The sequence below is a fragment of the Scyliorhinus torazame genome, unplaced genomic scaffold (assembly GCF_047496885.1).
Source record: "Scyliorhinus torazame isolate Kashiwa2021f unplaced genomic scaffold, sScyTor2.1 scaffold_853, whole genome shotgun sequence".
NCBI classification, from domain to species: Eukaryota; Metazoa; Chordata; class Chondrichthyes; order Carcharhiniformes; family Scyliorhinidae; genus Scyliorhinus; species Scyliorhinus torazame.
This window is the reverse complement of record NW_027308580.1, coordinates 20,462-41,940: the sequence shown is the minus strand read 5'-3', so window position 1 is coordinate 41,940 and position 21,479 is coordinate 20,462. Positions and strand designations below refer to the sequence as shown.

General features: G+C 60.5%; 1 protein-coding gene across 1 annotated transcript in view; it reads left to right on the top strand.

Moving 5' to 3' along the window:
* LOC140406756 (uncharacterized) overlaps positions 1-21,479 on the top strand; it is a gene marked incomplete at its 3' end in the record, with an annotated part of 48,954 nt that overhangs the window by 7,317 nt on the left and 20,158 nt on the right. Inside the window, exon 3 of the mRNA XM_072494697.1 lies at positions 13,903-14,086. Within this exon, the coding sequence (XP_072350798.1) occupies positions 13,903-14,086 (184 nt within the window). The remainder of the gene's footprint in view (positions 1-13,902; positions 14,087-21,479) is intronic.

Genomic DNA, 21,479 nt, shown 5'->3' with positions numbered 1-21,479 from the left:
GAGGCCCCAGGGGAGACCGGGGGGAAGGAGGAGGCCCCAGGGGAGACTGGGGTGAAGCTGGAGGCCCCATGGGAGACCAGGGGGAAGCTGGAGGCCCCAGGGGAGACCGGGGGGAAGGAGGAGGCCCCAGGGGAGACCGGGGGGAAGGAGGAGGCCCCAGGGGAGACCGGGGGGAAGCTGGAGGCCCCATGGGAGACCAGGGGGAAGCTGGAGGCCCCAGGGGAGACCGGGGGGAAGCTGGAGGCTCCAGGAAAGACAGGGGAGAAGCTGCAGGCCTCAGGGGCAGCTGGGAGGTGGGTGGGTGGAAGAGAGAGCTGGGAGGTGGGGGGGAGCTGTGTGGGGGGAGCTGTGGGGGGGGGGGGGGGGGGGGGGGAGATGGGGGAGCTTGGGGGGGGGGAGGCAGCTTGGGGGAGGGGGTTGGGGTGGGGAGGAGCTAGAGGCCCCAGGAGTGGTCTGGGGAGCTGGAGGCTCCTTGGGGGAGATGGGCACTGCTGAAGCAGGCAGAGGACTACAAGGTTGCCTTAAAATGGAGGTGCAGCCTGGGAGTAAAGTGATACATGGTGCCTGGCTGCAGCTGTCAGGCCATCTTGTGAAAGGAGAACTCTGCATAGGATGCCTCATGCTAAACTGTGGTCTTTTCGTCTCCGGGTCTGTGCGTCAGTGATCGAGTGGAGCGGCAGTGTCCAAGTAGATGGCTGGAAGTGTGAAATCTTCTGTGTTTCCACCCTCACTCTTTTCTTGCTGTTTCTGAACTGCCTGAAAGGTGAAAGGGCACAAGGATGAGGCTGGCGAGAGTGGAGGGAAGAGAGGCGGCTCACACCACCAGCATGTGTTGATGGGGGAACCTGAGAGGGACGGTCAGGCGCAGGGATATTGTTATCTTACAGGTTTCAGCACTTCTATTGGCAAAGCCCTCGACAGGAGGCACCTTAATAATGATCAGCACCATCTCCACCATCAGGGGTCAGGATCGGCAGAAGCAGCTGTCCAGCTCCTCCTACCCCTGCTTGGGCAGGAGAAAGGGAAGTGTGGGAGTGAGTGTGGTGCAGTGTGGATGGATAATGTGGGGGTTATGATAGCTGGCGATGTGTGCAAGCGCTGGGTGTGAGCCTTGCCCCGGCTATGTGGGGCTGCAAGGAATGAGCTCCGATGGATGTAATTGGTCTGTAAGTGACGGGATTGTGGTGCAGTGTTTGTGGCTATTGGTGCAGTTGTTGGTGAATATTAAAAGATGCATTCACTGACCTCAATTAGATCATTGATCTTGCTGAGGTTCATGTGCGTGGGACATGACCCTTGACATCAGTCTCCGTGATTATTTGCTCCCACTGTCTCTAACATGTGTCTGAAGTGCCAGCAGCCCCCCCGGTTATTCGACAGCTCTCCTCCTTTGCAACTCTCACTCCGAGGCCCCCAGTTCAGTGCGGGATAACCTTCTCTCCCATATTGTGCCATTCTTGTCTTTCTCAGATCTATTTCTAGTACCTGCTCCATCCACAGAATACCACCCTGTGGTGAATGTATTCACCTGAATATGAGCTGTCTGTATAGTACTGTGACTTATGGCCAGGAAATGGTAATACGATCTACCTCCAGGTATTGTACTAGAACCCCGGTGGGCTCCGCCTCTAGCTCCGCCCCCCCCGGGGCGACATACGGACCTGCCATCTGTGGGCGGCACTCATTTGTACAGCAGACACTGGCAGGCAAGTTCCTGGATAATAAATCCTTACGTTCACTCGCTCTCATAGTCTCGCAGTGAATTAACGGTATATCACAGCCCTTGAAGAGCAGTAGACCTAGTTTTACTGCTGCTAGCCACTCACGGTATTGGCTGACGACTCAGCCACCCAATTGCTCAATAGTGCAAGGAAATAATGTAAAACAGCAGTCAGAATGATGTTCGTATGCTCCTCCATTGCTATTAATAGGCAGGGGTTCAGCAATCATGATGGTGGGCACAGTGGGTAGCACTGTTGCTTCACAGCTCTAGGGTCCACGGGCGTCATTCTCCGACCCCCCGCCGGGTCGGAGAATGGCCGTTGGCCGCCGTGAATCCCGCCCCCGCCGAAGTCTCCGAAGGGAGAAAAGTCGGCGGGGCGTTAATGGCGCCGCTGCCGCGGAGAATGTCACGGGTCTGCGCAAGGCAGCCGATTTTCGGCCTGCCGATATTCTCCCTTCCGGATGGGCCGAAGTCCCGTCGACGTGATGACCGTTCACGTCGACGTCAATCAAACCTCCTTTTCATCGGCGTGACCCGGTGCTCCAGGCTCACGCCGACCAGCGAGGAGGTGAGTGACGGCCTGGGGGGTTGGCTCTGGGCAGGAAATGGCGTGGCCGCAGACTGATTGCGTGAGGAGAGGTGTGTCTCGGCTTGTGTGTGTGTGCGGCGGGGGGGGGGGGTGTGGTTAGAGTAGGCTGGGCTCCGGGGGAGTGCCGGGAGGGGGTCCGTGCCGGGGTGGAGGTTGGGGAGGGGGTCCGTGCCGGGGTGGAGGTTGGGGGCGGGGTCCGTGCTGGGGTGGAGGTTGGGGGTTGGGGAGGGGGTCCGTGCCGGGGTGGAGGTTGGGGGGGGGGTCCGTGCTGGGGTGGAGGTTGGGGGTTGGGGAGGGGGTCCGTGCCGGGGTGGAGGTTGGGGGGGGGCTCCGTGCTGGGGTGGAGGTTGGGGGTTGGGGAGGGGGTCCGTGCCGGGGTGGAGGTTGGGGGGGGGTCCGTGCTGGGGTGGAGGTTGGGGGTTGGGGAGGGGGTCCGTGCCGGGGTGGAGGTTGGGGGGGGGGGTCCGTGCTGGGGTGGAGGTTGGGGAGGGGGTCCGTGCCGGGGTGGAGGTTGGGGGGGGGTCCGTGCTGGGGTGGAGGTTGGGGGTTGGGGAGGGGGTCCGTGCCGGGGTGGGTGATGGGAGGGCAAATGAGTTGGTCCATCTGGCCAGGTGCCAGCCTCTGACAGTTGGACCCATGCGGTCCATGCCACCTGGCTGGGGGGAGGAGGGGATATGGGCAATGATGACATGTCGTCGTTCCCCTCCCCCCCACCAGGCCGTCATGTTTTCAGACCATCCAGCGATGTTGGCCGCCGTGGTGGCAGCCGCTCATATCTATGTTGCCCTGGATGAGGAGGAGGAGGAGGAGGAGGAGGAGCGTGCCAGAGAGGCGGCGCAGGCTGCCGCAGAGGGGCAGGCGGCAGCCGCCCAGGCTGGAGGGACACCTGACCGACAGGACGAGGAGGGGGAGGAGGACGTCGTGGCCCCACGGCAACGGAGGCACCCGAGGGCGCCCCGTGTGTACCGGCCCCGGCAGTCATACCAGGACCTCACGGACCGGGAATGCAGGAGGAGACTCCGGATGAGCCGGGAAACCGTGGCACACATCTGCCACCTGCTGGCACACCTGTCACCGCGTGGCACTGGCGGGGGACACCCTCTCTCCGTGTCCGTCAAGGTTACGGTGGCCCTGAACTTTTATGCAACGGGGTCATTCCAGGCACCGAGTGGGGACCTGTCCGGCATATCGCAGACATCGGTGCATCGGTGCATCCGGGCAGTGACAGATGCCCTTTATGCCATGGCGCACCGCTACATCCGCTTCCCCGTGGACCGGGCCAGCCAAGATGCCCGGGCCGTGGGCTTCTCTGCCGTTGCCGGGTTCCCCATGGTCCAGGGCGCGATCGATGGGATGCACGTCGCCGTGCGGCCACCTGCAGAGAACAGGGCCGTGTTCACTAATAGGAAGGGGACCTATTCAATGAACGTACAGGTGGTCTGCGACCACTGCATGATGATCCTGCACATCTGTGCCCGTCACCCAGGCAGTGTACACGACTCATTCGTGTTGTCGCGGTCATCCATCCCCGGCTGAGGGGCTGGTTGCTGGGCGACAGGGGCTACCCATTGCGATCGTGGCTGATGACGCCTATACGGAGGCCACGCAATGAGGTGGAGAACCGCTACAATGATGCCCATGTAGCGACAAGGGGAGTGATCGAGAGGTGCTTTGGCGTGCTGAAGATGCGTTTCAGGTGCCTGGACCTCTCTGGGGGCGCCCTCCAGTATCGGTCAGATAGGGTCGGCCGCATCATTGTGGTGTGCTGCGTCCTGCACAACATAGCCCAGCAGAGGGGCGATGTGCCGCAGGCAGAGGAGGGCGGAGTGGAGGAGCAGCAGGTAGAGGCCCAGTCCTCCCCAGATGAGGGGGATGGGGGCAATGGTCAGGGCAGACGGGGTAGACACAGGCGGGTGGCTGTCCACCGTTACCGGCTGGCCCAGCGGGCACGGGACAGACTGATAGACGCCCGCTTCACTGACTAGATGGGCGTGGGAATCGGGTAGTATGGCCACAGACCGCACACCATGACAACAGCCGACCACCCACACCCCCCACCCATCCACCCACCCAGCACCCTCACCCCCCTCCCCAACCCCACACACCCCACCCGCATGCACACCACCCCCCCACCCCCAATTGCCGATCCACCGGCGGCACAACGGGCCGGGCTCACCCAGTTGCGGGTGGACGCGTGTCTATCGCAGGCCATGGAGGATGATGACAACCCGCCTCCGATGAGCTCCTGGCTCTACATCGTTGGACTATGTCTGACCCATGGCCACAGTACCACCATCCACCCGGACCATCCCTGCATGCGGCTGTGACACTGCAGCGCACGGTCCCGTCCTCTGCCCGGGGGATGTTGATGGCGGCCCAGGGGGAAGGGGGCAGACTCACCTGGGGCTGAGGTAAGACCACCCGTCACACACACACTTGCGCTCAACGTACATGACACGCCCGCACACTTTGGACAGAGCACAAAGGCAGCTTCGGTAGGTGTAACATTGACTTTAATAACCAAAGGAGTTCATGCACGTGCCCTAGCCCCTAAAACTCATCTGTGCCCTGCACCCGTGCCAACTTACTCAGTGTCTAATTGTTTGGCCTTACGGGCCCTTTGACTACGTCTACGTGGTTCCCCAGACGGTACAGCAGAACTGGAGGTGGACTACTGTGATTCCTGCCCTCTGACACCGGATCCCTTTGGCGGCCGTTTCCTGAGGCGTCCTGGCCTAGATGGGCCAGGCTGCGGCCCGGGCGACTGGGATGGCGAGCTGCCAGCCTGTCCTGCCCGTTGCCCACCCGATGCAACTGGGACGGAAGGGGGGGAGTCCGAGGTGTCGCGGTGTACCGGGACCTCCCCTACAGAGGGAGCCGGGACGGACCACACCACCTCCTCCTCCCTCGGGGTGCCCGATGGCCCCCAGGCCTCTACATGGGTGGGGGATGCGAACGGACTGGCCATCCGACGCGCCCCCGACATCTGGCGCTGCCAGTCCTGGAGGCCCGTGCTGGTATCGACAGGGGTCTGCAGGTTTGCAGCCATGGAGCCCAGGGGGTTGTCGAACCCTGTCTGCGACAGTGCGACGCCAGCTCGCACATGGCCACTGGCGCCGATGCCCTCAGCGATGGCCTGCTGAGACTGGGCCATGGCCTGCAGAGACTGGGCCATGGCCTGCAGAGACTGGGCTATGGCCTGCTGAGACTGGGCCATGGCCTGCAGAGACTGGGCCATGGCCTGCTGAGACTGGGCCATGGCCTGCAGAGACTGGGCTATGGCGTTGAGCGCCTCTGCCATCTGGCGCTGGCACTGGCTCATGGCCTCCTGTGAGAGGGCAGCCATTTCCTGGGCCACAGACGCCGCCTGCACGGAAGGCCCCAGGCCTCGCAAACCGTTCCCCATGTCTGACACCGTCGCACCCATTGCCTCCACCGCGGACGCCACCCGTGCGGTGTCAGCCTGGGTGGCACGCATGACCGGGACCACTCCCAGCTCCTGGACGCGGGTGGACTCCTCCACCTGCGACCGCAGCCGCCGCAAGCCACCCGTCACCCTATTCGCTCGTCTCCGTGTCGGTGGTTGCATCGGATCTATGTGTGGGTGTGGTAACTGCAGGAACCCGGGATCCATCTGGGCGGCAGATGTTCGCTTGGCCTGGGCTGCCCTCCGACCGCCCGGTCTCTCTGCTGCTCCTACCTCCACCTGCTGTACCGGGACGGCTGTGTTGTGCGCACCAGTGAGTGTACCAGACGCCTCATCACTAAAGTGCCCAACCGTGGTGAGTGTTTCTGCGATGGTGGAGGGTGTTGGTGACAGCAGTGGCGTTGTGTCGTGCTCTTCGTCCCACTCTGAGTCCATGGCACTTTGGGGTGGGGGTTCGTCTCCACCCATCCACTCTGAGTCACTGTCCGGTATTTTGTCTTCCCGGGTAGGGGTGTCCTGGGTAGTGCTGTCCCGGGTAGGGGTGTCCTGGATAGTGGTGTCCTGGGTAGTGGTGTCCTGGCTCGGATGTGACGGGGGCCTGTGGCTGCCCCCCTCATCGCTGGGTGGTCGCTCCCGCACGTGACGGGGGTGTCGTCTCCCTGTTGCTCCAGGTCTCTCCGTCTCCCGTGGTCTCCGAGGGGCATCCTGCGGGCGTCGCATGCTGGAGGGTGCGGGTCTCTCCGTCTCCTGTGGTCTCCGAGGGGCATCCTGCGGGCGTCGCATGCTGGAGGGTGCGGGTCTCTCCGTCTCCTGTGGTCTCCGAGGGGCATCCTGCGGGCGGTCTGCATCTGCGGGGATGGGTGCCTGGACGTTTGGTCCTGCGATACACAATGAAGCATGCATGGTTAGACATCAGGCAGTGATCAGGTGATACGGGGGAGGGGGATATAGGGGAGGGGGGATATGGGGACGGGCTGTTGGTGGCTCACTTGCTCGTGGGGCCCCGACCTCTGCATCAGCAACCTCCCGGTCCTCAGGTCCGCCAGCCAGTTCCAGGGCCCTTTCCTCGTGTACGGTCAGTGGCCTCTCATCAGCGGGCCCTCCTCCAGTCCTCACATGCTCCCTATTGTTGTGTGCGCGCTTCTCCTGTGGGGGGGGGGGGGGGGGGTTGGTGGCAGGGGTAAAAGGCAACAGTGTTAGGCAGGTATATGAATGCACGCCATCGGTTGCGCGTGCATTGCAGAGGTTAAGGTTAGGGCTGGATTCACTTGGGGATATGGGGGAGGGGGGGATATGGGGGAGGGGGGGATATGGGGGAGGGGGGGATATGGGGGAGGGGGGGATATGGGGGAGGGGGGATATGGGGGAGGGGGGATATGGGGAGGGGGGTATGGGGGATATGGGGGAGGGGGGATATGGGGGAGGGGGATATGGGGGAGGGGGGATATGGGGAGGGGGGATATGGGGGATATGGGGGAGGGGGGATATGGGGGAGGGGGGATATGGGGGATATGGGGGAGGGGGGGATATGGGGGAGGGGGGGATATGGGGGAGGGGGGGATATGGGGGAGGGGGGATATGGGGAGGGGGGATATGGGGGATATGGGGGAGGGGGGATATGGGGGAGGGGGGATATGGGGGAGGGGGGATATGGGGAGGGGGGATATGGGGGATATGGGGGAGGGGGGATATGGGGGATATGGGGGAGGGGGGATATGGGGGAGGGGGGATATGGGGGATATGGGGAGGGGGGATATGGGGGATATGGGGGAGGGGGGATATGGGGGATATGGGGAGGGGGGATATGGGGGATATGGGGGAGGGGGGATATGGGGGAGGGGGAATATGGGGGAGGGGGGATATGGGGGAGGGGGGAGGGGGGTTATGGGGGAGGGGGGATATGGGGGAGGGGGGATATGGGGGATATGGGGGAGGGGGGGATATGGGGGAGGGGGGATATGGGAGATATGGGGGAGGGGGGAATATGGGGGAGGGGGGAATATGGGGGATATGGGGGAGGGGGGATATGGGGGAGGGGGGATATGGGGGAGGGGGGATATGGGGGATATGGGGGAGGGGGGATATGGGGAGGGGGGGATATGGGGGAGGCTCACCCTGCCTGCTCTGACGAGGTCGTTCACCTTCTTGTGGCACTGGGTGCCTGTCCGTGGTGTTAGGGCCACAGCGGTGACGGCCTCTGCCACCTCCCTCCACAGACGCCGGCTGTGGCGTGGGGCAACTCTGCGGCCGTGCCCGGGATACAGGGCGTCCCTCCTCTGCTCCACCGCGTCCAGGAGCGCCTCCACATCTCGTGACTCGAACCTCGGGACTGAGCGACGGCCAGCCATCAAGTCGGGTGTTGCGGTCAGGTGTTCCGGTCGGGTGGGGGGGAGCTGCGCGGCCTTATGAGCCGTCACGCCGTGCAGCGCGTATGACGCTGCACGGCGTGAACCACTGCGCAAGCGCGGATCCCGTTACATCGCTGCTAGCCCATTTCGGGCCGCAGACTATCGGCCCATTGTTATGACGTGACGCAAGTGGGATTTGCGCCGTTTTTTGCGCCGATCGGCGGAGTTTCCGCCGATAACGGTGAATTTCGCCCCACGTTTCAATTCCCGGCTTGGGTCACTGTCTGTGCGGAGTCTGCACGTTCTCCCCGTGTCTACGTGGGTTTCCTCCGGGTGCACCGGTTTCCCCCCACAGTCCAAAGATGTGCAGGTCTTACTTGTACACAGTTCCACACACACTGACTCTCACTGGGACACAGTTCCACACACACTGATTCTCACTGGGACACAGTTCCACACACACTGACTCTCACTGGGACTCAGTTCCACACACATTGACTCTCACTGGGACACATTTCCACACACACTGACTCTCACTGGGACACATTTCCACACACACTGACTCTCACTGGGACACATTTCCACACACACTGACTCTCACTGGGGTACAGTTCCACACACACTGACTCTCACTGGGACACAGTTCCACGCACACTGACTCTCACTGGGACACAGTTCCACACACACTGACTCTCACTGGGACACAGTTCCACACACACTGACTCTCACTGGAACACAGTTCCACACACACTGACTCTCACTGGGACACAGTTCCACACACACCGACTCTCACTGGGACACAGTTCCACACACACCGACTCTCACTGGGACACAGTTCCACACACACCGACTCTCACTGGGACACAGTTCCACACACACTGACTCTCACTGGGACACACATTCACACACACTGACTCTCACTGGGACACAGTTCCACACACACTGACTCTCACTGGGGTACAGTTCCACACACACTGACTCTCACTGGGACACAGTTCCACACACACAGACTCTCACTGGGACACAGTTCCTAACACACTGACTCTCACCGGGACACAGTTCCACACACACTGACTCTCACTGGGACACAGTCCCAAACACACTGACTCTCACTGGGACACAGTTCCACACACACTGACTCTCACTGGGACACAGTTCCACACACACTGACTCTCACCGGGACACAGTCCCACACACACTGACACTCACTGGGACACAGTTCCACACACACTGACTCTCACTGGGACACAGTTCCACACACACTGACTCTCACTGGGACACAGTTCCACACACACTGACTCTCACTGGGACACAGATTCACACACACTGACTCTCACTGGGGTACAGTTCCACACACACTGACTCTCACTGGGACACAGTTCCACACACACAGACTCTCACTGGGACACAGTTCCTAACACACTGACTCTCACTGGGACACAGTTCCACACACACTGACTCTCACTGGGACACAGTTCCACACACACTGACTCTCACCGGGACACAGTCCCACACACACTGACACTCACTGGGACACAGTCCCACACACACTGACACTCACTGGGACACAGTTCCACACACACTGACTCTCACTGGGACACAGTTCCACACACACTGACTCTCACTGGGGCACAGTTCCACACACACTGACTCTCACTGGGACACAGTTCCACACACACTGACTCTCACTGGGACACAGTTCCACACACACTGACTCTCACTGGGACACAGTCCCACACACACTGACTCTCACTGGGACACAGATACACACACACTGACTCTCACTGGGACACAGTTCCACACACACTGACTCTCACTGGGACACAGTTCCACACACACTGACTCTCACTGGGACACAGTCCCACACACACTGACTCTCACTGGGACACAGTCCCACACACACTGACTCTCACTGGGACACAGTTCCACACACACTGACTCTCACTGGGACACAGTTCCACACACACTGACCCTCACTGGGACACAGTTCCACACACACTGACTCTCACTGGGACACAGTTCCACACACACTGACTCTCACTGGGACACAGTTCCACACACACTGACTCTCACTGGGACACAGTCCCACACACACTGACTCTCACTGGGACACAGTTCCACACACACTGACTCTCACTGGGACACAGTTCCACACACACTGACCCTCACTGGGACACAGTTCCACACACACTGACTCTCACTGGGACACAGTTCCACACACACTGACTCTCACTGGGACACAGATACACACACACTGACTCTCACTGGGACACAGATACACACACACTGACTCTCACTGGGACACAGTTCCACACACACTGACTCTCACTGGGACACAGTTCCACACACACTGACTCTCACTGGGACACAGTTCCACACACACTGACTCTCACTGGGACACAGTCCCACACACACTGACTCTCACTGGGACACAGTTCCACACACACTGACTCTCACTGGGACACAGTTCCACACACACTGACTCTCACTGGGACGCAGTTCCACACACACTGACTCTCACTGTGGTACAGTTCCACACACACTGACTCTCACTGGGACACAGTTCCACACACACTGACCCTCACTGGGACACAGTTCCACACACACTGACTCTCACTGGGACACAGTTCCACACACACTGACTCTCACTGGGACACAGTCCCACACACACTGACTCTCACTGGTACACAGTTCCACGCACACTGACTCTCACTGGGACACAGTTCCACGCACACTGACTCTCACTGGGACACAGTTCCACACACACTGACTCTCACTGGGACACAGTTCCACACACACTGACTCTCACTGGGACACAGTTCCACACACACTGACTCTCACTGGGACACAGTTCCACGCACACTGACTCTCACTGGGACACAGTCCCACGCACACTGACTCTCACTGGGACACAGTCCCACGCACACTGACTCTCACTGGGACACAGTTCCACACACACTGACTCTCACTGGGACACAGTTCCACGCACACTGACTCTCACTGGGACACAGTTCCACGCACACTGACTCTCACTGGGACACAGTTCCACACACACTGACTCTCACTGGGACACAGTTGCACACACACTGACTCTCACTGGGACACAGTTGCACACACACTGACTCTCACTGGGACACAGTTCCACACACACTGACTCTCACTGGGACACAGTTCCACACACACTGACTCTCACTGGGACACAGTCCCACACACACTGACTCTCACTGGGACACAGTTCCACACACACTGACTCTCACTGGGACACAGTTGCACACACACTGACTCTCACTGGGACACAGTTGCACACACACTGACTCTCACTGGGACACAGTCCCACACACACTGACTCTCACTGGGACACAGTTCCACACACACTGACTCTCACTGAGACACAGTTCCACACACACTGACTCTCACTGGGACACAGTTCCACACACACTGACTCTACTGGGACACAGTTGCACACACACTGACTCTCACTGGGACACAGTTCCACACACACTGACTCTCACTGGGACACAGTTCCACACACACTGACTCTCACTGGGACGCAGTCCCACACACACTGACTCTCACTGGGACACAGTTCCACACACACTGACTCTCACTGGGACGCAGTTGCACACACACTGACTCTCACTGGGACACAGTTGCACACACACTGACTCTCACTGGGACACAGTCCCACACACACTGACTCTCACTGGGACACAGTTCCACACACACTGACTCTCACTGGGGTACAGTTCCACACACACTGACTCTCACTGGGACACAGTTCCACACACACTGACTCTACTGGGACACACACTGACTCTCACTGGGACACAGTTCCACACACACTGACTCTCACTGGGACACAGTTCCACACACACTGACTCACACTGGGACACAGTTCCACACACACTGACTCTCACTGGGACACAGTTCCACACACACTGACTCTCACTGGGACACAGTTCCATAGACACTGGGCTAGATTCTCCCAAAATGAGACAATGTCCCCACGCTGGCGTAAAATAACCGTCGTTTCTCACGTGTATCCGATAAAAAAGATCATCCAATTCACTCACCTGCAGGGGGCTGGCAGGAACCCAGCGTTAGGTGTGGATAAAGGCCTTGCAAGTCCGGTTTCGAGTCTGCGCATGCGCACGGCAGCAGCTTCCATGGCGGACTCGGACCGCAGAGGCAGCTGCAAAATATAGGCCATTCCGAATGGCCACGCGCCCGAAAATCCGGCCCAATCTGTCCCCCGGCCACCCATCAGGGCCTCCCAGTGCCCGATTCCCCCCGCCCCCAGCAGGGCGGCCGCGGACTGAGTCCGCAGCTGCCAAGCGAGCTTCCCGAACGGCGATAGGTGGTTAGAACCGCGCCGTCGGGAACTCGGCCGGTTGGGAGCGGAGGATCGCTGAGCGGGCTCCTGGCAATGCCCCCCCCCCCCCCCCCCCCCGCCGCACAGAGTACTCGGTGAACATGCCGATTCCGGGTCCCAGAGAATCACCAGGCTGGCGGCGGGCCCGATTTCGGCCTGAGCGTGGATTCTCCGACCCCGCGGCAAACGCAATTTCAGCGCGGGGCTGCGGATTATCCTGCCCACTGAAATGCTGCGGCATTGGGCTGAATGGTCTGAATATGTGTGGTCAGTCCTATTTTTCTTGTTCAGTGAGGATTGATGTTGGGAACTTGGGGAATGGGGACAGATGTTGGTTGAAGAAGACACAAGTCACTCCGGATTCCGGCTTCTGACCTTTCACTGGTGATCCTGGCTCGAAACTGTAAGTTTGGATGTTAAGGTAGCCCACTGGCCCCGTAGCCCACTGGCCCCGTAGCCCACTGGCCCCGTAGCCCACTGGCCCCGTTCCCCACTGGCCCCGTAGCCCACTGGCCCCGTAGCCCACTGGCCCCGTAGCCCACTGGCCCCGTAGCCCACTGGCCCCGTAGCCCACTGGCCCCGTAGCCCACTGGCCCCGTAGCCCACTGGCCCCGTAGCCCACTGGCCCCGTAGCCCACTGGCCCCGTACCCCACTGGCCCCGTACCCCACTGGCCCCGTACCCCACTGGCCCCGTACCCCACTGGCCCCGTACCCCACTGGCCCCGTACCCCACTGGCCCCGTAGCCCACTGGCCCCGTAGTCCACTGGCCCCGTAGCCCACTGGCCCCGTTCCCCACTGTCCCCGTTCCCCACTGGCCCCGTTCCCCACTGGCCCCGTTCCCCACTGGCCCCGATCCCCACTGGCCCCGTTCCCCACTGGCCCCGTTCCCCACTGGCCCCGTTCCCCACTGGCCCCGTACCCCACTGGCCCCGTAGCCCACTGGCCCCGTAGCCCACTGGCCCCGTAGCCCACTGGCCCCGTAGCCCACTGGCCCCGTAGCCCACTGGCCCCGTAGCCCACTGGCCCCGTAGCCCACTGGCCCCGCAGCCCACTGGCCCCGCTCCCCACTGGCCCCGCTCCCCACTGGCCCCGCTCCCCACTGGCCCCGCTCCCCACTGGCCCCGCTCCCCACTGGCCCCGCTCCCCACTGGCCCCGCTCCCCACTGGCCCCGCTCCCCACTGGCCCCGCTCCCCACTGGCCCCGCTCCCCACTGGCCCCGCTCCCCACTGGCCCCGCTCCCCACTGGCCCCGCTCCCCACTGGCCCCGCTCCCCACTGGCCCCGCTCCCCACTGGCCCCGCTCCCCACTGGCCCCGCTCCCCACTGGCCCCGCTCCCCACTGGCCCCGCTCCCCACTGGCCCCGTTCCCCACTGGCCCCGTACCCCACTGGCCCCGGTTGCTGTTGTGTTTGTGAAGGTTTTGCTTTTCTTCCTTGTTTAGAACTCTGAGCTGCTGGTGCGAGTCAGGCACCTGGAGACATGCGAATGCAGAAAGCCCGTGTGCTCGTGGCAGGGGAGGGAGTATGAGGAGGGGCAGTCGTGGGACCAGGACCCGTGTAGCACCTGTACCTGCACTAATGGAGTGGTACATTGTTCAAAGCAGGGTGGCAGAACCCTCTGTCAGGGTGAGTATCACACAGTGGGATGGGGAAAAGGGAGTGTCAAATATTTTGAACTCATTGTCTTCTAATAGATGAAATTAGAAACAGAGAAAATAGGAGCAGGAGTGGGCTATTCGGCCCTGGGAGCCTGCACCACCATTCAATGTGATCATGGTTGATCCTGCAACTTCAGTATCCTATTCCCGCTTTCGCTCCATTTTTAAAATATAAATTTAGAGTACCCAATTCATTTTTTCCCAATTAAGGGGCAATTTAGTGTGTCCAATCCACCTAGCCTGCACATCTTTGGGTTGTGGGGGTGAAACCCACGCAGACACGGGGAGAATGTGCAAACTCCACTCGGACAGTGACCCAGAGCCGGGATCGAACCTGAGACCTCAGCGCCGTGAGGCCGTAGGGCTAATCCACTGCGCCACCGTGCTGCCCACGCTTTCTCTCATACTCCTTGATCCCTTCAGCCTCATGGCCACATCCAGCTCCCTCTTTAATATATCCAACAGCCGCAACAGCTTCCTGTGGGAGAGAATTCCACAAGTTCCCAACTCTCTCAGAGAAGAAGTTCCTCCTCATCTCAGTCCCGAATGGCTGACCCCTTATTCTTAGGCTGTGACCCCTAGTTCTGGCCATCCCCAACATCGGGAACATTCTTCCCGCATCTAGCCTGTCCAGTCCCATCAGGATTTTATATGTTTCTATGACATCCCCTCTCATTCTTCTGAGGCCCAGTCGAGCCCGTCTTTCTTCATCTGCCAATCCTGCCATTCCGGGAATGAGTCTTAACTAATGTGGACGAACTAAACTGTGGCACCAGGTCCGCAATAACTTCTTTACTTTTCAATTGCATCTTCTAGAAATTAAACCAGGAAAGCAAATGTATCAAATGCTCTGTCTGAGTAAAAAATGTTCAATTTCCACTCCAGAGACTTAAAACAAGAGTCCAGACTTAAATCCCCAGTGCGGCACAGAGGTAACACGGCATTGTCGAGGGGGCAGTACAGAGGGAGCGCTGTGTTGTCGAGGGGGCAGTACAGAGGGAGTGCTGTGTTGTCGAGCGGCAGTACAGAGGGAGCGCTGTGTTGTCGAGGGGCAGTACAGAGGGAGCACTGTGTTGAGAGGCAGTACAGAGGGAGCACTGTGTTGTCGAGGGGCAGGACAGAGGGAGCGCTGTGTTGTTGAGGGGGCAGTACAGACAGAGAGAGCGCTGTGTAGTCGAGGGGGCAGTATAGAGGGAGTGCTGTGTTGTCAAGGGGCAGTATAGAGGGAACGCTGTGCTCTCGAGGGGGCAGTATAGAGGGAGCGCTGTTTTGTCGAGGGGGCAGTACAGAGGGAGCACTGCTGTTGAGGGGCAGTACAGAGGGAGTGCTGTGTTGTCGAGGGGCAGTACAGAGGGAGTGCTGTGCTGTCGAGGGGGCAGTACAGAGGGAGCACTGTGCTGTTGAGGGGCAGTACAGAGGGAGCGCTGTGTTGTCGAGCGGCAGTACAGAGGGAGTGCTGTGTTGTCAAGGGGGCAGTACAGAGGGAGCGCTGTGTTGTCGAGGGGGCAGTACAGACGGAGCGCTGTGTTGTCGAGGGGGTGGTACAGAGGGAGTGCTGTGTTGTCGAGGGGGCAGTACAGAGGGAGTGCTGTGTTGTCGAGGGGGCAGTACAGAGGGAGTGCTGTGTTGTCGAGGGGGCAGTACAGAGGTAGCGCTGTGTTGTCGAGGGGGCAGTACAGAGGGAGCTCTGTGTTGTCGAGGGGGCAGTACAGAGGGAGCACTGTGTTGTCGAGGGGGCAGTACAGAGCGCTGTTCTGTCGAGGGAGCAGTATAGAGGGAGGGCCGTGTTGTCGAGGGGGCAGTACAGAGGGAGCGCTGTGCTCTCGAGGGGGCAGTATAGAGGGAGCGCTGTTTTGTCGAGGGGGCAGTACAGAGGGAGCGCTGTTTGTCGAGGGGCAGTACAGAGGGAACGCTGTGTTGTCGAGCGGCAATACAGAGGCAGCGCTGTGCTGTCGAGGGGGCAGTATAGAGGGAGCACTGTGTTGTCGAGAGGCAGTACAGAGGGAGTGCTGTGTTGTCGAGGGGGCAGTACAGAGGGAGCACTGTGTTGTCGAGGGGGCAGTACAGAGGGAGCGCTGTGTTGTCGAGGGGCAGTACAGAGGGAGCGCTGTGTTGTCGAGGGGCAGTACAGAGGGAGCGCTGTGTTGTCGAGCGGCAATACAGAGGGAGCGCTGTGCTGTCGAGGGGGCTGTACAGAGGGAGTGCTGTGTTGTCGAGCGGCAATACAGAGGGAGCGCTGTGCTGTCGAGGGGGCAGTACAGAGGGAGCACCGTGTTGTCGAGCGGCAATACAGAGGGAGCGCTGTGCTCTCGAGGGGGCAGTACAGAGGGAGCACTGTGTTGTCGAGGGGGCAGTGCAGAGCGCTGTGCTGTCGAGGGAGTAGTATAGAGGGAGGGCTGAGTTGTCGAGGGGGCAGTACAGAGGGAGCACTGTGTTGAGAGGCAGTACAGAGGGAGCACTGTGTTGTCGAGGGGCAGGACAGAGGGAGCGCTGTGTTGTTGAGGGGGCAGTACAGACAGAGAGAGCGCTGTGTAGTCGAGGGGGCAGTATAGAGGGAGTGCTGTGTTGTCAAGGGGCAGTATAGAGGGAACGCTGTGCTCTCGAGGGGGCAGTATAGAGGGAGCGCTGTTTTGTCGAGGGGGCAGTACAGAGGGAGCACTGCTGTTGAGGGGCAGTACAGAGGGAGTGCTGTGTTGTCGAGGGGCAGTACAGAGGGAGTGCTGTGCTGTCGAGGGGGCAGTACAGAGGGAGCACCGTGTTGTCGAGCGGCAATACAGAGGGAGCGCTGTGCTCTCGAGGGGGCAGTACAGAGGGAGCACTGTGTTGTCGAGGGGGCAGTGCAGAGCGCTGTGCTGTCGAGGGAGTAGTATAGAGGGAGGGCTGAGTTGTCGAGGGGGCAGTACAGAGGGAGCGCTGTGCTCTCGAGGGGGCAGTATAGAGGGAGCGCTGTTTTGTCGAGGGGGCAGTACAGAGGGAGCGCTGTGTTGTCGAGGGGCAGTACAGAGGGAGCGCTGTGTTGTCGAGCGGCAATACAGAGGCAGCGCTGTGCTGTCGGGGGGCAGTATAGAGGGAGCACTCTGTTGTCGAGAGGCAGTACAGAGGGAGTGCTGTGTTGTCGAGGGGCAGTACAGAGGGAGTGCTGTTTTGTCGAGGGGGCAGTACAGAGGGAGCACTGTTGTCGAAGGGGCAGTACAGAGGGAGTGCTGTGTTGTCGAGCGGCAATACAGAGGGAGCGCTGTGTTGTCGAGCGGCAGTACAGAGGGAGTGCTGTGCTCTCCAGGGGCCGTACAGAGGGAGCGCTGTGTTGTCGAGGGGCATTACAGAGGTAGTGCTGTGTTGTCGAGGGGCAGTACAGAGGGAGCGCTGTGTTGTCGAGGGGGCAGTACAGAGGGAGTGCTATGTTGTCGAGGGGGCAGTACAGAGGGAGCACTGTGTTGTCGAGGGGGCAGTACAGAGGGAGCGCTGTGTTGTCGAGGGGGCAGTACCGAGGGAGCACTGTGTTGTCGAGGGGGCAGTACAGAGGGAGCGCTGTGTTGTCGAGGGGACAGTACAGAGGGAGCGCTGTGTTGTCGAGCAGCAGTACAGAGGGAGCGCTGTGTTGTCGAGCGGCAGTACAGAGGGAGTGCTGTGTTGTCGAGCGGCAGTATAGAGGGAGCGCTGTGCTGTCGAGGGGCAGTACAGAGGGAGTGCTGTGTTGTCGAGGGGGCAGTACAGAGGGAGTGCTGTGTTGTCGAGGGGGCAGTACAGAGGGAGCGCTGTGTTGTCGAGGGGCTGTATAGAGGGAACGCTGTGCTGTCGAGGGGCAGTACAGAGGGAGTGCTGTGTTGTCGAGGGGGCAGTACAGAGGGAGCACTGTGCTTTCGAGTGGCAGTACAGAGGGAGCGCTGTGTTGTCGAGGGGCAGTATAGAGGGAGCGCTGTGCTGTCGAGGGGCAGTACAGAGGGAGCGCTGTATTGTCGAGCGGCAGTCTAGAGGGAGTGCTGTGTTGTCGAGGAGCAGTATAGAGGGAGCGCTGTGCTGTCGAGGGGCAGTACTGAGGGGGTGCTGTGTTGTCGAGGGGGCAGTACAGAGGGAGTGCTGTGTTGTCCAGGGGGCAGTACAGAGGGAGTGCTGTGTTGTCGAGCGGCAGTATAGAGGGAGCGCTGTGCTGTCGAGGGGCAGTACAGAGGGAGTGCTGTGTTGTCGAGGGGGCAGTACAGAGGGAGCGCTGTGTTGTCAAGGGGCAGTACAGAGGGAGCGCTGTGTTGTCGAGCGGCAGTACAGAGGGAGCGCTGTGCTTTCGAGCGGCAGTACAGAGGGAGTGCTGTGTTGTCGAGGTGGCAGTACAGAGGGAGTGCTGTGTTGTCGAGGGGACAGTACCGAGGGAGCACTGTGTTGTCGAGGGGGCAGTACAGAGGGAGTGCTGTCGAGGGGGCAGTACAGAGGGAGCGCTGTGTTGTCGAGCAGCAGTACAGAGGGAGTGCTGTATTGTCGAGCGGCAGTCTAGAGGGAGCGCTGTGTTGTCGAGGGGGCAGTACCGAGGGAGCACTGTCTTGTCGAGGGGGCAGTACAGAGGGAGCGCTGTGTTGTCGAGCAGCAGTACAGAGAGCGCTGTATTTTCGAGCGGCAGTCTAGAGGGAGCGCTGTGTTGTCGAGGGGCAGTATAGAGGGAGCGCTGTGCTGTCGAGGGGCAGTACAGAGGGGGTGCTGTGTTGTCGAGTAGGCAGTACAGAGGGAGTGCTGTGTTGTCGAGGGGGCAGTACAGAGGAATTGCTGTGTTGTCGAGCGGCAGTATAGAGGGAGCGCTGTGCTGTCGAGGGGCAGTACAGAGGGAGTGCTGTGTTGTCGAGGGGGCAGTACAGAGGGAGCGCTGTGTTGTCAAGGGGCAGTACAGAGGGAGCGCTGTGTTGTCGAGCGGCAGTACAGAGGGAGCGCTGTGCTTTCGAGGGGCAGTACAGAGGGAGTGCTGTGTTGTCGAGGTGGCAGTACAGAGGGAGTGCTGTGTTGTCGAGGGGGCAGTACAGAGCGAGTGCTGTGTGGTCGAGGGGGCAGTACAGAGGGAGTGCTGTGCTCTCGAGGGGGCAGTATAGAGGGAGTGCTGTGTTGTCGAGGAGGCAGTACAGAGGGAGTGCTGTGTTGTCGAGGGGCAGTACAGAGGGAGTGCTGTTTTGTCGAGGGGGCAGTACAGAGGGAGCACTGTTATCAAAGGGGCAGTACAGAGGGAGTGCTGTGTTGTCGAGCGGCAATACAGAGGGAGCGCTGTGTTGTCGAGCGGCAGTACAGAGGGAGAACTGTGTTGCCGAGGGGCAGTACAGAGGGAGTGCTGTGTTGTCGAGGGGGCATTACAGAGGGAGTGCTGTGTTGTCGAGCAGCAGTACAGAGGGAGCGCTGTGTTGTCGAGGGGGCAGTACGGAGGGAGTGCTGTGTTGTCGAGGGGGCAGTACAGAGGGAGCGCTGTGTTGTCGAGAGGGCAGTACCGAGGGAGCACTGTGTTGTCGAGGGGGCTGTACAGAGGGAGCGCTGTGTTGTCGAGGGGGCAGTACAGAGGGAGCGCTGTGTTGTCGAGCAGCAGTACAGAGGGAGCGCTGTGTTGTCGAGCGGCAGTACAGAGGGAGCGCTGTGTTGTCGAGGGGCAGTATAGAGGAAGCGCTGTGCTGTCGAGGAGCAGTACAGAGGGAGTGCTGTGTTGTCGAGGGGGCAGTACAGAGGGAGTGCTGTGTTGTCGAGGGGGCAGTACAGAGGGAGTGCTGTGTTGTCGAGCGGCAGTATAGAGGGAGCGCTGTGCTGTCGAGGGGCAGTACAGAGGGAGCGCTGTGCTGTCGAGGGGCAGTCCAGAGGGAGCACTGTGTTGTCGAGGGGCAGTACAGAGGGAGTGCTGTGTTGTCGAGGGGGCTGTACAGAGGGAGCGCTGTGTTGTCGAGGGGCTGTACAGAGAGAGCGCTGTGTTGTCGAGCGGCAGTACAGAGGGAGTGCTGTGTTGTCGAGGGGGCAGTACAGAGGGAGTGCTGTGTTGTCGAGGGGGCAGTACAGAGGGAGTGCTGTGTTGTCGAGGGGGCTGTACAGAGGGAGCGCTGTGTTGTCGAGCAGCAGTACAGAGGGAGCGCTGTATTGTCAAGGGGCAGTACAGAGGGAGCGCTGTGTTGTCGAGCGGCAGTACAGAGGGAGCGCTGTGCTTTCGAGGGGCAGTACAGAGGGAGTGCTGTGTTGTCGAGGTGGCAGTACAGAGGGAGTGCTGTGTTGTCGAGGGGGCAGTACAGAGCGAGTGCTGTGTTGTCGAGGGGCAGTACAGAGGGAGTGCTGTGTTGTCGAGGGGGCTGTACAGAGGGAGCGCTGTGTTGTCGAGGGGCTGTACAGAGAGAGCGCTGTGTTGTCGAGCGGCAGTACAGAGGGAGTGCTGTGTTGTCGAGGGGGCAGTACAGAGGGAGTGCTGTGTTGTCGAGGGGGCAGTACAGAGGGAGTGCTGTGTTGTCGAGGGGGCTGTACAGAGGGAGCGCTGTGTTGTCGAGCAGCAGTACAGAGGGAGCGCTGTATTGTCAAGGGGCAGTACAGAGGGAGCGCTGTGTTGTCGAGCGGCAGTACAGAGGGAGCGCTGTGCTTTCGAGGGGGCAGTACAGAGGGAGCACTGTTGTCAAAGGGGCAGTACAGAGGGAGTGCTGTGTTGTCGAGCGGCAATACAGAGGGAGCGCTGTGTTGTCGAGCGGCAGTACAGAGGGAGCACTGTGTTGCCGAGGGGCAGTACAGAGGGAGTGCTGTGTTGTCGAGGGGGCATTACAGAGGGAGTGCTGTGTTGTCGAGCAGCAGTACAGAGGGAGCGCTGTGTTGTCGAGGGGGCAGTACGGAGGGAGTGCTGTGTTGTCGAGGGGGCAGTACAGAGGGAGCGCTGTGCTGTCGAGAGGGCAGTACCGAGGGAGCACTGTGTTGTCGAGGGGGCTGTACAGAGGGAGCGCTGTGTTGTCGAGGGGGCAGTACAGAGGGAGCGCTGTGTTGTCGAGCAGCAGTACAGAGGGAGCGCTGTGTTGTCGAGCGGCAGTACAGAGGGAGCGCTGTGTTGTCGAGGGGCAGTATAGAGGAAGCGCTGTGCTGTCGAGGAGCAGTACAGAGGGAGTGCTGTGTTGTCGAGGGGGCAGTACAGAGGGAGTGCTGTGTTGTCGAGGGGGCAGTACAGAGGGAGTGCTGTGTTGTCGAGCGGCAGTATAGAGGGAGCGCTGTGCTGTCGAGGGGCAGTACAGAGGGTGCGCTGTGCTGTCGAGGGGCAGTCCAGAGGGAGCACTGTGTTGTCGAGGGGCAGTACAGAGGGAGTGCTGTGTTGTCGAGGGGGCTGTACAGAGGGAGCGCTGTGTTGTCGAGGGGCTGTACAGAGAGAGCGCTGTGTTGTCGAGCGG